Source organism: Carcharodon carcharias, chromosome 9 (genome assembly GCF_017639515.1).
Source record: "Carcharodon carcharias isolate sCarCar2 chromosome 9, sCarCar2.pri, whole genome shotgun sequence".
Taxonomy (NCBI): domain Eukaryota; kingdom Metazoa; phylum Chordata; class Chondrichthyes; order Lamniformes; family Lamnidae; genus Carcharodon; species Carcharodon carcharias.
This window is the reverse complement of record NC_054475.1, coordinates 148,896,119-148,909,765: the sequence shown is the minus strand read 5'-3', so window position 1 is coordinate 148,909,765 and position 13,647 is coordinate 148,896,119. Positions and strand designations below refer to the sequence as shown.

General features: G+C 41.1%; 1 protein-coding gene across 2 annotated transcripts in view; it reads right to left on the bottom strand.

Annotated features, from left to right (window-relative positions):
* Nucleotides 1-5,190: 5,190 nt before the first annotated feature.
* rlim (ring finger protein, LIM domain interacting) overlaps nucleotides 5,191-13,647 on the bottom strand; it is a 45,692-nt gene continuing 37,235 nt past the window's right edge. The window contains exon 4 of one of the 2 annotated variants that reach the window (XM_041195457.1): nucleotides 5,191-8,989. In XM_041195457.1, coding sequence (XP_041051391.1) covers nucleotides 7,293-8,989 — 1,697 coding nt within the window. In that variant the 3' untranslated portion in view covers nucleotides 5,191-7,292. The remainder of the gene's footprint in view (nucleotides 8,990-13,647) is intronic. The other variant, XM_041195458.1, reaches the window with a different exon arrangement.

The following is a 13,647-nucleotide window of genomic DNA, read 5'->3' as shown; positions in this document are numbered from 1 at the left end:
CATTAATTTAAATGTTTAATTTTCTCACTGAAATGGCCAAACGTGTACCTATACCTCTGGTACCCAGAAGAAAAGACTCTGACCAGGCTTCTTTCAAAAACTCAATGATTATTTTATTTTTAAAACAAAACTTCTTTTAACAACTTGCAAGTATTGGTTAACACACAAATGTAATCATAAAGTATAACTATCTAGCTCTTCCTAAATAATTCCCCAGCACACACACACAAAGGACAAACAGAGTCTGCAGAGACGGGCTTTGGAGGATGGGTGTTATAAAACAAAGGATAAAGTCCGCAGGGTCTCAACGCTGTCGACCTGGAGATCTCTCTGTGAAGACAGGCCGTTGGTCCCGATGGATGCCTGGAAGTTCTCACCACTGGTCTCAACTTTGCAGGTCCAAATGCAGACTAGTTACACTCAGATGAGGGTTCTCTGACAACAGGTTGTTAGCCACACACAATTTTAGGCAAGGTAGAGAGAGGGAGCCAGTCAAGGTAGCCTTCCTTTCTTGGCTTGTTCTCCATCCAGGCTGCCTTCCAAACAAGCAGGTTCACAACTTAAGTTTTATTTTCCCCCGCTCTCACATGTGATTGCCTTTTTGTCTCCCAGCTTCATTAATTAAAGTGCTTTGCAGTTCAACACAAACCAACAACTCCTTCTCAAGTATCATATAGGTCAGGTGATTTCTTGGAAGAGGCCTGCTTGTTGACAGTTCCAAGGTGAACTTATGACCTTCTTTTAAAATAAATAAATCCCAGGTTAGCATCCACATGTCCAGATCATGCCAAATCCTCCATTGTGTAAAAAACTTCAGTCTTGAAAGATATGATTCCAACAATTGGGTGAATCAGGTTGGTGAAGGTGAGCGGAATGATGAGTTCATAGTGTGTTTTTGGGCAGTTTCTTAGAACACATTCTAGCACCAGAGAGCAGGCTATACTAGATCTGGTAATATGCAGTAAGACAGGGTTAATTAATGACATCATAGTGAAGGTGCCCCTAAGTAGCAGCATTTCATATTCAGTTTGAGGGAGAAGGGAATGGATTTAAGATGTGTTTTAAAATTTAAATAAGGGCAATTATGAGGGCATGAAGGCAGCTGGCTAAAGTGAACCGGGAAATTAGGTTAAGGGATAGGTCAGTAGAGATGCAGTGACAGACAAGGGAGTTATTTCAGAATACTCAAAAGATACAGTTCACTGAGAAAGAAATACTTAATGGGAAGGACACACCTTCCGTGGCTAAGGGAGTTACAGATTGTATCAAGTTGAAAGAAAAAGTATATAATTCTGCAAAGATGAATGGCAGGTCAGAAGATTGGACAGAATATAAAGAACAGCAAAAAAATGACTAAAAGATTAATAAGGAGGGAAAAATTAAAATACGAGAGAAAGCTAGTTAGAAATAGAAAAAGTTTCTACAGGTTTTTAAAAACGAGAAAAAAGTAGCGAGTATTGGTCCTCCGGAGAGTCTGTCTGGGAAATTAATAATGAAAAAGAAATGGCAAACGAATGGAAGATATTGTATATCTGTCTTCACTGTAGAGGATACAAATAACATCCCAGTAATGATTGTGAATCAGGTGTTGAAAGGGAGGGAGGAACTTAAAAAAAATTACAATCACCAGGGAAAGGGTATTAAGTGCAGTGCCACATGGATCAGTACTAAGGCCTCAACTATTTACAATTTATATCAATGACTTGGATGAAGGGACCAAATGTATGGCTGCTATGTTTGCAGATGACACAATGATAGATAGGAAAGTAATTGGAAAGAGGACATAGGGAGTCTACAAAGGGACATGGGTTAAGTGAGTGGGCAAAAATTTGGCAGATGGATTATGTGGGAAAATGTAACCTTGTTCACTTTGGCAGGAAGAATAGAAAAGCAGCAATTTATTTAAATAGAGAGATTGCTAGAACTCTGAGGCACAGAGGGAGCTGGGTGTCCTGGTACATGAGTCACAAAGTTGGTGTGGGGGTACAGCAAGTGATAAGGAAGGCAAATGGAAATGATGTCATATTCACAAGGGAAATGGAACATAAAAGTAGGGATGAAGTACTGCAGAGAGTTTTGGTCTCCTTATTTAAGAAAGGATATAAATGGGTTAGAAGTAGTTCAGAGGTTGTTCACTCCATCAATATCTGGGATTGGGGGGAGGTGGGGGGGGAGGGGGGTTATCTTATGAAGAAAAGGTTGGACAGCTGGGCCTGAATCCATTGGAGTTAAGAAGATTGAACGGTGATCTTATTGAAACATCTAAGATCCTGAGGGGGCTTGACAGGGTGGACGCTAAAAGGATGTTTCCCCTTGTTGCAGAGACTAGAACTAATGGGCACTGTTTAAAAATGTGGTCTCCTATAACCCTCTGGGAGAAAAAAAATCAGGGATAAGAATATTTTCTTCCAGAAGTTTATGAGTCTTTGGAACTCTCTTCCCCAGAGAATGGTGAAGGCAGGGTCAGTGAATATTTTTAAGGCACAGGCACATAGATTCTTGACTAACAAGGGAGTCAAAGGTTATCGGGGTAGGGGGAATGTGCACTTGAGGCCACAGTAAGATCAGCCATATTGAACGGTGGAGCAGGCTCTAGGGGCCAAATGGCCTACTCCTGTTCCTAATTCTTGTGTTCATAAGTGGGTTAGGTAGTAGAGTGGCTGGGCTAACTTTTACATCCAACATTAGGGCCAGGTAAACAAGTTATATGGCAAATTTCCCATTACCTCAAAGTAAAAAGCTGCTAATGGTAACATAAGCTGTCTTAAGACTTATAATTATATAAGGACAACACTGCTGCAGTTAAATTGACAAACTTTTCTAGCCCACTGAAAATCTGACCCAAGCACTGTGGTTCAGAACATAAAGTCAACAGTGGAGATTCAATACCTTACTTCCAAATCAAGTCTCAACAGAACAAGCGAAAGATACATTATGTGCCAGATCTTGCTGGAAAAATAACAGTGAATCTCCAGAATTTGGTTGTCGATTTACTCTGCTCTGCAAAAAAAAAAGACATCTTTCCCTTGGCCTCCCATTTAAATTTACTAACTTTCAAAGACATAATCAAGACAACATTTTAAACATTGTGATAACTGAATGAAATGCCAATCAACCTCTGGTCCACTTTAAGAACATTTTAAATTATTCAATCTCATTCCAACATAAAGACAATTGAGAGATCATAAAAGCTTCAAATGTAATTTTATTTAAAAAAATTCTTACTGTTCCTGTCTTTTTCTTAATCCAAATTTTCTATCTGATTTGTCTCAATTCATCCAATCTAATTCACTCTCCCTCTCAGTGGTTCCGGTTTCCCAATCTTCTTCAGATTCTATTGTTTAAGGAGAGATTGCTGGCTTTGCTGTTCATCACGGTCCCAGATGCCGTTGCTTTCACTGTGGCATTATCATCTTGCAATTCCAGCAAGTTAGAGCACAAATCATTTTTGAGTGGAAACAGTAATGCTGCGAGATACCCTGCTTCAGCAAGATCCAGCCTGTTACCCTCTCAATGTCAACAGCTGAGGCTGGACAATGATGCATAACCATGGAATTTCTCATCTTGTTTTTCCCATTCTGTAATCTTAATTCAAGCGCAGAAATTCAGGGAGAAACAAAATTTCCTGCATTACAGTGGATCACAATAAATGACGCTTAAGTAGCATCTTCCATAAGTGACACTACTGCAGTTAACTACATTAGAGTGAAGAATTACACAACTTTTTTGAACACTTAATCTGAAAGTTGGGACTGTCAAATGTTCAAATTCATGATCAAATGAATGGTAATATTTGACTGCAGAAGAGAACAAGCACATTGTCAGCAGAAATATACTGTATAAGTTATTTCATTGAAGGAAAACCTGCCCCATTATTGTTCAGTTTTAACCTACCTAAAATCAAAGGGACAAAAACAAGTTCCAGCAGCCAGGAGTGCAGTATGTTGGAGCATTATGGATTGATCCTCAATATAAAGTTAAATACCACCAAAAGGGTCTTAATTCCACATGGTGGATTTCTACACGGATGCATTTTACATTATCCCTTTGATATCAAGGTTGCCTGACAAGCTAACTTTACCAAAATTAATGCAAGCTGCATGAAATCTACCAACTTCATGTGCAAGACATGGTCAACTAACCTGGTAAAAGGAGGTAGGCATAAATTAAAAGTCAACCATTAGCACAAATATGCTCCATCATGTGTTCGGCACCCAGACTTTAGCATCTTTATTTTTGAATAAATTGTTCTTGCATTGAGCAATTAAAAAACCTAATGATACCAGGTGGTAAATGCTTAGAATTAATTATTTCTTCTTCAAAGAGATTAGCACAAAATGGCAAAAATGGATGGCAGGATTGTTTCGATAGATCAAATTATATCTTAAAATGAGAGCTACCACCCCTCCCACAACATCTATTCTTATACAGAGTAACAGGCACATGGAAACACCACCATGTGAAGTTCCCCTCCAAGTTACACACCATCCTGATTTGGAACTATATTGCTTGGTCAAAATCCTGAAACTCCCTCCCTAACAGCACTGTGGGTGTACCCACCTGAAGGAATGCAGCAAGTCAAGAGGGCAGATCATATCTCCTCATGGTCAAGTAAGGATGGGCCTTAAGTGCTGGCCTTGCCAGCTCAAATCCCATGAATGAATAAAAAATACATGTGGCCTTCATGTGAGCTGTTTCATTAAATTGTGGCTTTTTTGACAATAGCTGTCCCCTAACAACCAGCCATGTACACTGATGCAGGATAACATTCAGACTGAAGTAATCACAAAGACATCTTGATTTCTCTAATCTTGCAGTTAGCTTAGCGCAAGTACTTGAAAATAAAAAGTAAAGAAATGCATCGTTATAAATTAACCAATAATCAGCCGTGCGATTCCCAATTTCAGCTTCCACATAAACAGATCTTTGACCTGAATAATGTTTCAAGTTGATTTGAGAAATGTCCTATTCATGCCCCTTAATCAATAAGTAAATGTAGAGAATAAATGCTCAACGTTCTGGAACATGAATGGCAGCAACAGACATTAAAAAAAAACATTAACAGATAAAGTGCTTAAGTGAATTCACGAATATTTGGTGATTTAAAATAAATCCAAACACCATCAAAATGAGATTCCACAAAAGCAGGAAAGAAAAGGAAAGGAATAAGCCTCAGACAAACGGTGCTGGTTGTTTTTTTCGTGCAATATTTTATTAACATTTATGGATAACCCAACTCTTCAAAATGGTCAATGTCAAAAGATAATGTCTATTTGTAATTGATGTTTCTTCCCCCAGAAAAGTTAAATGACAACTGGGTAACTGAACTTGTATTTTTGCATGAAAACTCAGTTACTAATTTACAAAAATTGGTACAACAGATTACATAAATAAACTAAATCACTTTAAACAAGCCCTGTACAGTAAACCAAAGTACATGCACTTTGGTAGGATTCCTGCAGCTGAAGGAAGAACTCTCCCTGGACTTCTTAAAGCACTCATCTCCTAATTTGCTTTGAATCTTTATTATACAGTTCGCCTTATGCAGGATTGATCACAGTCTGTGGGATTCCTATTTTGTGTCATAGCATCATTCTTTTCTAATAATATTTGCTCCGTGGAGCTAAACTATTTCAGTAATGCAAGTGCACGTTACAATATTGGCATAAAATTTATACAAGATGCCATTAATATCTGGTCATTTTTGTACAAAAATGGGTCTTCCATATACATCAGGATAGGCAACACACTAAATAAGGACATTACTTTCCATTATCCTGTGCATATATATTTAAGACGAGAAACAGCCATTCTCCCTCAAAAAAGCTCTATGATTCTTCAATTCAGTTACATTAGTTATATTACAACTGTAACATTTTAATTTCATGGTTTAAAAAAACTGCAATTTCCAGTTGTGTTTTATTACACTGCAGCATCCTTACCCTGCACAACCCATAAATGCAACGTTTTCAATTGACTGAACACTAGAGCTTATATTCCATGCAGACTAGGTCTGCAAGTACCTACCGCAGAAGTTACCAATATTCCATCAGGATTTCAGAGTAGTCCACTACACAGCCTACCCACAGACATACTGCTGTAAGGTTGCAACAGACCAACTGTCAATTAAGCGGCAAGCTGTGAAATCACAGGTCTTTTATTAGGCACAGATTATATAGCGCAGTATTGGAAAGTGGCAGAAATGTGGCCAGCAGCTAGCGTGTCCACACAGTTCCGCTGCTGTTCCAATCGACTGTAGAGAAATCAAAAACAGCCAGTTTCCCAAAGGCAAAATGCTTCTTATTCAAGAGCATGTATCATTGGACTGGTGGGTCATTCCCCACTTTAAAATATTCTTAAGAGCCTAGAGGTGCAAGGTGGAGAGGCAAAAATGGATAAAAGGGAGGTCCAGAGTAACTCCACAAAAAGATGGAAATAAATTGTTTTTTTTTAAATGGTTGAGATAATAAATAAGTCCACTGTACAGAATACTTAACTGCTGCATGTCTCCAATTAGTCCCATAGACTTGATATATGTTGTAGTATAAGGCAATCTGTCCATTAAAGATGTTCAGTAAATTAGAATTTTTTAATAAGCAGTGACAATTTGCATTGCAAATTTCATTCTTTTTTAAAAAGTGGCCAATTTCCGCTTCCCAAGTACACAGACCCTGCAATGAACTGTGAACAAATACTCTGAATTACTAAAATACATCACTGTAAGTGTGCACAAAAATCAAAATCATACGTCAGAAAGGAAATAATTTTGATTAAAAAAATTACAAAAAATGAAAACCTTAAATTCAATACAGCGAACCAAGACAAAACACAGACAATGTGATAGAAATCAGGGCAAGGACTGAACTTTTACAAAATGAGTGAAGGAAGCAGCAAAGCATTAAAGTTTAAATTACTTATTTACCATGCTAAGAACAAATCCTTAAAAAAGGTTATGCCAACAAACACAAGATACCAAACGTCAAAAGCCGTGCCCCAAATACAGTATCGCTAGTTTGTTTCTAAGCATGGTAAAGTCTTCTCACTTTAAAAACAGTGCATTGGTGCACGCTCGCAAAAAAAAATTTAAAAGAAATGTCCAAATCCTTATTTTAGCAAAAAGAAAAAAAGCCTTCCCTTGCAGAAAGGATAGGTCACGTAGAAGTATTAGGTATGGCTATTTTGAATTTCCCCACTACATTCTGAAGTACATTTTTATATGGTTCACTGTTTGGTACAGCTAGCTAATTCTACATTACACCAATACTGGAGCACAAACTGATGGAGGCTGTACACTAGCCAACACTTTCAGTGGTGCGAACTAAAACAGCCTGACGGCATATGGGACATGTGGAGTTTTCAGACAGCCAGCGATCGATACAGTGAACATGATACTCATGAGAGCAGGGGAGCTTGCGCAGCTTGTTTCCTGCAGTGTACTCACTAATGCAGACACTGCAGGTTTTAATTGCATCACTTTCCCCAAAATTTCTTGTGGACAAGTTGTCAATCTGCTCTTTAGTCAGTCCCCTGGGCTGATCGTCCTCGTCTTCATCATTTAACAGGAAGAAATGGGCAAGCCTAAGTATGGGCAACGTACCACTTTCTTCAAGGCCAAATAAGCCTCGAGTTTGCTGACCTTCTCTTCTCCTAGCACCAGTTATGCTATCTGTTTCACTGCCATTTCGCTGTTCCCCTGCCTGTTGCTCGCCCATTCTGCCTTCAGCGGCCATGCTTGGGGGTTCACTTGTGCTGTTCTGCGATTCAGAAACTTCCTGCACTTGATTTTGGCCCCTGTTGCTAGATTCAGAATCGCTGTCACTGTCCACAAAGGAACTTAGTTCCCCACCCATCATTATCCGGCGTAGTATTGTTTGGAGGGCAACTGAGGCGGCCTCTCCAAGACCCGAATCAGAGATCCTGCGAAAAGGAATACGAATAGTGCTAACGTAAGTTCGCACCCCTGCTCGCTCAGACCGGGAGAACGTGCGCCTGAGCCCACCCCGCTCACTTTCGTAAACAACCGTGTTGTCAGATGTTTGGGATCGTGACCGGGTCCTGTTTGCTATACTATCTCTATCTGCATTTTCACCAGGTCTCACCCTTCTCACTTGCAGATCTAACATAATGGTAGGCGGTCGCCGGCCAGCTACAGAGGGGTCACTGATGACAGCTTCTGAAGATTCAGCAGCTTCCTGGGAAGGCTCTCTAGGTTCACTTGGCTCAGATGCAGAAACAAGATTAGTTACTTCAGCCTGCACCTCATCTCCAGCCCGACTCTGCCTAGACACCACATGCTGTCTAGTTCTGGAACTTCCTTCTGTTCCACTTTCTGAAATGGATCTATCGGACCTCTGGGAAGACCCCTGACGTCGTGATCTACTCGTCCCCTCACCAACTCGATGCAAGGGTGATCGGCTTCGATTGCTTCTTGTTCTAGAAGTCCTTCGGCGTTCTGGGCTTCTACTTCTACCACTTCTTGGACGACCTTGATGGGCCTGAGTTTCAAGCTCTCGTCTCAAAAGTTCATATCTGTTTTCATAGGATAATTCCCCACTTGGTCCTCTATTTCGCCTTGTTACAGTGGATTCAGACCTCTCAGGTTCACTCTGGATATTTTCTACTGCTACAGTAATTGGTGGAGCTGTTACAGCATGTGGTGGTTGTGCTGCTGTTGGTGGGGGTGCATTTATATTTCCTGATGGCACTGGTGTCACTGCTTCCTCTGCTGCTGGCACTGTTACTGCCACGTTTGAAGTGTCCATGGGTTGCTCACTTTCCATCTCGGCACTTTGATCAATTCTACTCCGACTGACGTTAATTTCCAAGCTGAATCTAAAATCACCACTTGTTGGGTTTGTACGACTGACTGCTCGCCATGACCGATTCCCACTCTGTCCACTTCTCGTCGTGTTCCCTGTCTGTCTAAAAGCATTCAACCACTCTAGAAGAGAGTCTCCGCTTGATCCTTCTTCTGAACCTTCAGCACCTACTGGATAAAACAAACAATCCATCAGCAACCAAAAGATTATAGTACATCTATCTTGTAGGACCCTTTTGATTCTTTGAATGACATGAATCCGCCACACTGTTGGAATAAAATCTAGTTTGGTTGTTTAGAATTGTAGAAATTGCATTTGTACAAACTCACTGAAACAGCTCTCCATTCAGTTCCACTCATTTTCCCAAAGTCTTCAATTTTGCCCCACTCCCTCCCAGCCCCCAAAATATCTTCTTTCTCCATGGATTCTGCCACCAATGTTCAGACATTCCATGTACTAACAAACTTGTGTAAAGTTAAAAAAAAAGTTAATTTCCCTCTTTATTCTTTTGGTAAGTACCTTACATTAATGTCCTCTAGTTATAGAGTCACTGCCCAATGTAAGTTTTTTCTCCTCCTAATTTATCAAAACCTCCCCATTCTAAATTCCTGTTCAGGGGAAATCTTGTGCTGAGTATATGTAAATGACAATGCTGCAGATGGCTAAAGCTAACCTCACACTGATTAAGAAATTTCCAATTCCAAAACTCTATCCCCCTGCGGGGCCTGGGATGGTTGGGGATAGAAAATAAAAATGACCATGCCGAGGGCCTTGCAGAACGACATGACAATTAAATAGACAGGCTGTCAACGATATCAAATCAAGACATTCATGGTGATCAAATCTGCCTTATGAGTACCAATTTGAATCTGATTGAGAAATGCCCTGAAAGCTGCCATGAACTGGGGCCTTTGCACTTGGCCACTGGGTTCTTCACTACAGGATTATCAGTTGGCAGACTGCATTCGACCATCTACTTAGCCATCTGCTATTTGTTAGCTATTTGCCTTGGGTCTTCACACCACAGGATACTTTAGAAAATGCTTTGAGGCATAGTAACTTGGGACTTGCTGAACAGGTAACAAGTAATAATCCTCCCTTCAGATTGGCATGCCAACAATAAATAGTGGGGCAATTTCTTGGTCTAAAAGAAACCTCAGAAGCAAATGTTGGTAGAAACTCCAAACTAGTGCAAATGTTTTCTTAGTTAGGATATAAAGCAGACTACTTCTAATCTACCTTTTGCACTTCACGATGTCTACTAGTACAAAAGACAAAATACTGTGGATGCTGGAAATCTGACATAAAAACAGAAAATGCTGGAAATGCTCAGGTCAGGCAGCATCCATTGGAAGAGAAACAGTTACCATTTCAGATCAGTGACCCTTCAGAGTTGGCAAAGTTGAGATATGTAGTAAGTTTTACAGAAACAGGGGAGGGGGAAGAAATGAGGAAAGAACACATGGGAAGGTGTGGAAGGCAGGAGAGATTAAATAGTAAAAGGGATGGCAATACAAGACAAAAATGGTAGTAATGGGACAAGTAGAGCAAACAGAGGGGTTGTAAATGGCAACAGCTCTGTAAAAAAGTGGCAGTGATTTAAAGTCTGAAATTGGTGAACTCAAAGCAAAGTTCAGAAGACTACGGTGTACCCAAGCCAAATACGAGGTGCTGTTCAAGCTCCCATTGAGTTTCAGTGCAGAAGCCAAGGACAGAGGTCAAAGTGGGAGTGGGGTGGAGAAATAAAATGACAAATGACTGGATGCTCAGGGTCACGCTTGCAAACTGAATGCAGGTATATAGCAAAATAATCAGCCAATGTAGGAGGCCACATAGTGAGCAGCAAATACAGAATATTACATAGAAAGTAGTACAAGTAAATTGCTGTTTCATCTAGCAAGAATATTTGCAGCTCTGGACAGTGTGAAGGGAGAAGATGAAAGGACAGTTGTGGCATCTCCTGTGCTTGCATAGGAGGGTGGTGCGGGAAGTGAGCAAGTGTTAGGGGTAATAGAAGAATAGATCAGGATGCTGGAGAGGGATAGGGATCTTTAGCGATGCTGAAAGGAGAGGCAAGGGTTCCCTTTGTCCTACCCCATCACTCATCACATTCGACAGATCCTCCTCCTCGTCTCCAATGTGATGCCACCACCTGCCCCTCCCAGGATTTCAGTCAGCAGGTGCTGGTAATAATTCTGCTGTTGCCATTTCTATCTCAAGACCCATCTTTTGTTTCTTCATTTGTCCCAATAGCACTTTTCTGGCTTGCACAATTAACCCTTGTGTCATATAAATCACTCCTGCCTTCAACCTATCAGACCTACCCTTCCATTCTTCCCTACACTTTTTCCCTGGCTCTATATTTGCTTAAAACCTGCTTTCATCACTAACTTTTTCCAGTTCTGACAAAAGGTCACAGACCCAAAAGGTAAACTTTCTATTTTTTCATGGGACATGAATGCTGCTGGCAAGGCAAACATTCGTTGCTCATCCCTCATGGCCCCTGAGAAGATTGTGGCGAGGCATCTCCTTGAATTGCTGCAGTCCATCTGGTGTAGGTGCACCCACAGCGCTGGAGGGAGATCCAGGATTTTGACATGGTGACAATGAAGGAATCACAATATACTTCCAAGAAAGCATGGTGTGTGGCTTGGAAAGGAACTTGCCGGTGGTGGTGTTCCCTTGCATCTGCTGCCCCTGTCCTTCTAGGTGGTGGTGGTCATGGGTTTGGAAGATGCTGCCGAAGGAGCCTTAGTCAGTTGCTGCATGGTACTTTGCATACGGTACACACTGCTGCTGCGTCAGTGCTTAGTGAATGCTTAAGGTGGTGATTGGGGTGCCAATCAAGCAGGCAGCTTTATTTTTTCTTTTTTATTCTTTCATGGGTTGTGTGTGTCGCTGGCAAGACAGGCATTTGTTGCCCATCTCCAACTGCCCTTGAACTGATCTTGCTAGGTCATTTCAAAGGACAGTTAAGAGTCAACCAAATTGCTATGGGTCTGGAGTCACATGTAGGCCAGACCAGGTAAGGATGACAGATTTCCTTCCCTAAAGGACATTAGTGAATCAGATGGGTTTTTATGACAATTGATGATAGTTTTGTGGTCACCATTACTGAGACTAGCTTTATATTCCAGATTTATTAACTGAATTCAAATTCCACCTGCTGCCATGGTGGGGTTTGAACCCATGTCCCCAGAGCATTAGCATGGGTCTCTGGATTACTAGTCCAGCGACATTACCACTGACAGTAATTTTTTAAAAATTCAAACATGGGACGTGGGCTTCGCTGGCTGGGCATTTATTGCCCATCCCTAGTTGCATTTAGAAGGTGGTGGAGGGCTGCCTTCTTGAACTGCTGTAGTCCATATGGTGTAGGTATACCCACAGTGCTGTTAGAGAGGGTGTTCCAGGATTTTGACCCAGCGACAGTGAAGGAACGGTGATAAATTTCTAAGACAGGATGGTGAGTTACTTGGAGGGGAGCCGCCAGGTGGTAATGATCCCATCTATCTGCTGCCCATGACCCTCTAGGTGGAAGTGGTCATGTGTTTGGAAAGTGCTGTCTAGGACATCCTAAATCCCAAGTTTTGATGTGCTCAGTGAACTTTTCTGTTGTCCATCTTATAATTGGACAGTCCATCCAGATAGGGACATGCCCATTGTCATTATGGCCACCAAGTGAGGTCAAGAGCAAAGGCTTGGTCAATCCCTACCTGTTGAGAAATGGACATTCACTGGTTGAACAGTTTGAGCTGATGGAAACTCACAAACAAGGTTTGAGAACCACAAAGATGGTGGCCAAATATTTGTGGTTGGTTTTCATTGAAACCCGTTATCTCAATAAAAAGAAAAGCAATTCTGAGTAGCACAAACCAGCCAGCCAGTTCAAAATAATGCTCTTAAGAACATTAATTGATTATGAACCCAACTCCTGGACTGTATTGATTACCTGCTGCATGGCCATGCCAGCCGGACTCCAAGGTGCTCTGATGAATCTGTCATCCAATGCAGATAAACGTGGGCATCCTTGATGTGTTGTGAGTACATACAGGCACTTTGTAAAACCTTGGGTGCCAGTGTGGCGCCAAATGGCATGTCCTTATACCGACAGCTTTGTCTTTTGAAACTGAACCAGAATCTCCAATGACATTCCTAAATAGCGATATAAAATTAGTCATCTTTCACATCCACAGCTGCTAGCCTGTCTGCTATTGCCTGAATAATCTCATGAACTAAAATCTCCTTGAATTTTTGAGGAATTAGCTTTGGAACTCTGAAGTGAAATACTGGGTGCAGTTAACCATCCTCCCACATTTCCAGGTAAGTACAAAATATCTGATGTAGAAGCCAGTTTTCTTTCCATGTTTTCCTCCCAGAGTCCTTGAACATGTTGTTGCCTCCTAAATTTGTCTCCTTCCTGCAATTCCATGTTTGCTGAACCCAGTCAAGTTTCTGTCCCGGTTAAAGCATCTGAGTGTCCAAATCAAAGCCACAAACAGAATCCTCTGACTTTGGGACATTTTTCTTGCATCCTCTTTGCAGCCTTTATCACAATAATCACAATGCCATAAATTAATTTGGGGACTGAAAGAACACTCGAACTTCAGAATTGAAAGAGAGGTTGGGAATCAGGCAATAGTTTGCAAGGACAGAGCATAAAAAGTTTTTTCTGAGGAATGGGGAATCGATACAATGTTTGAAACGAAGTGGATAGTAGCTGAGGCAAGGAACCCAATTACAATGTCAACTAGCATGGAGGCCAGAAAGGAAAGTTGGCTCATCAGCAGTTTACTAGGGATAAGGTTAAGGGAGCAGGATATGGGTC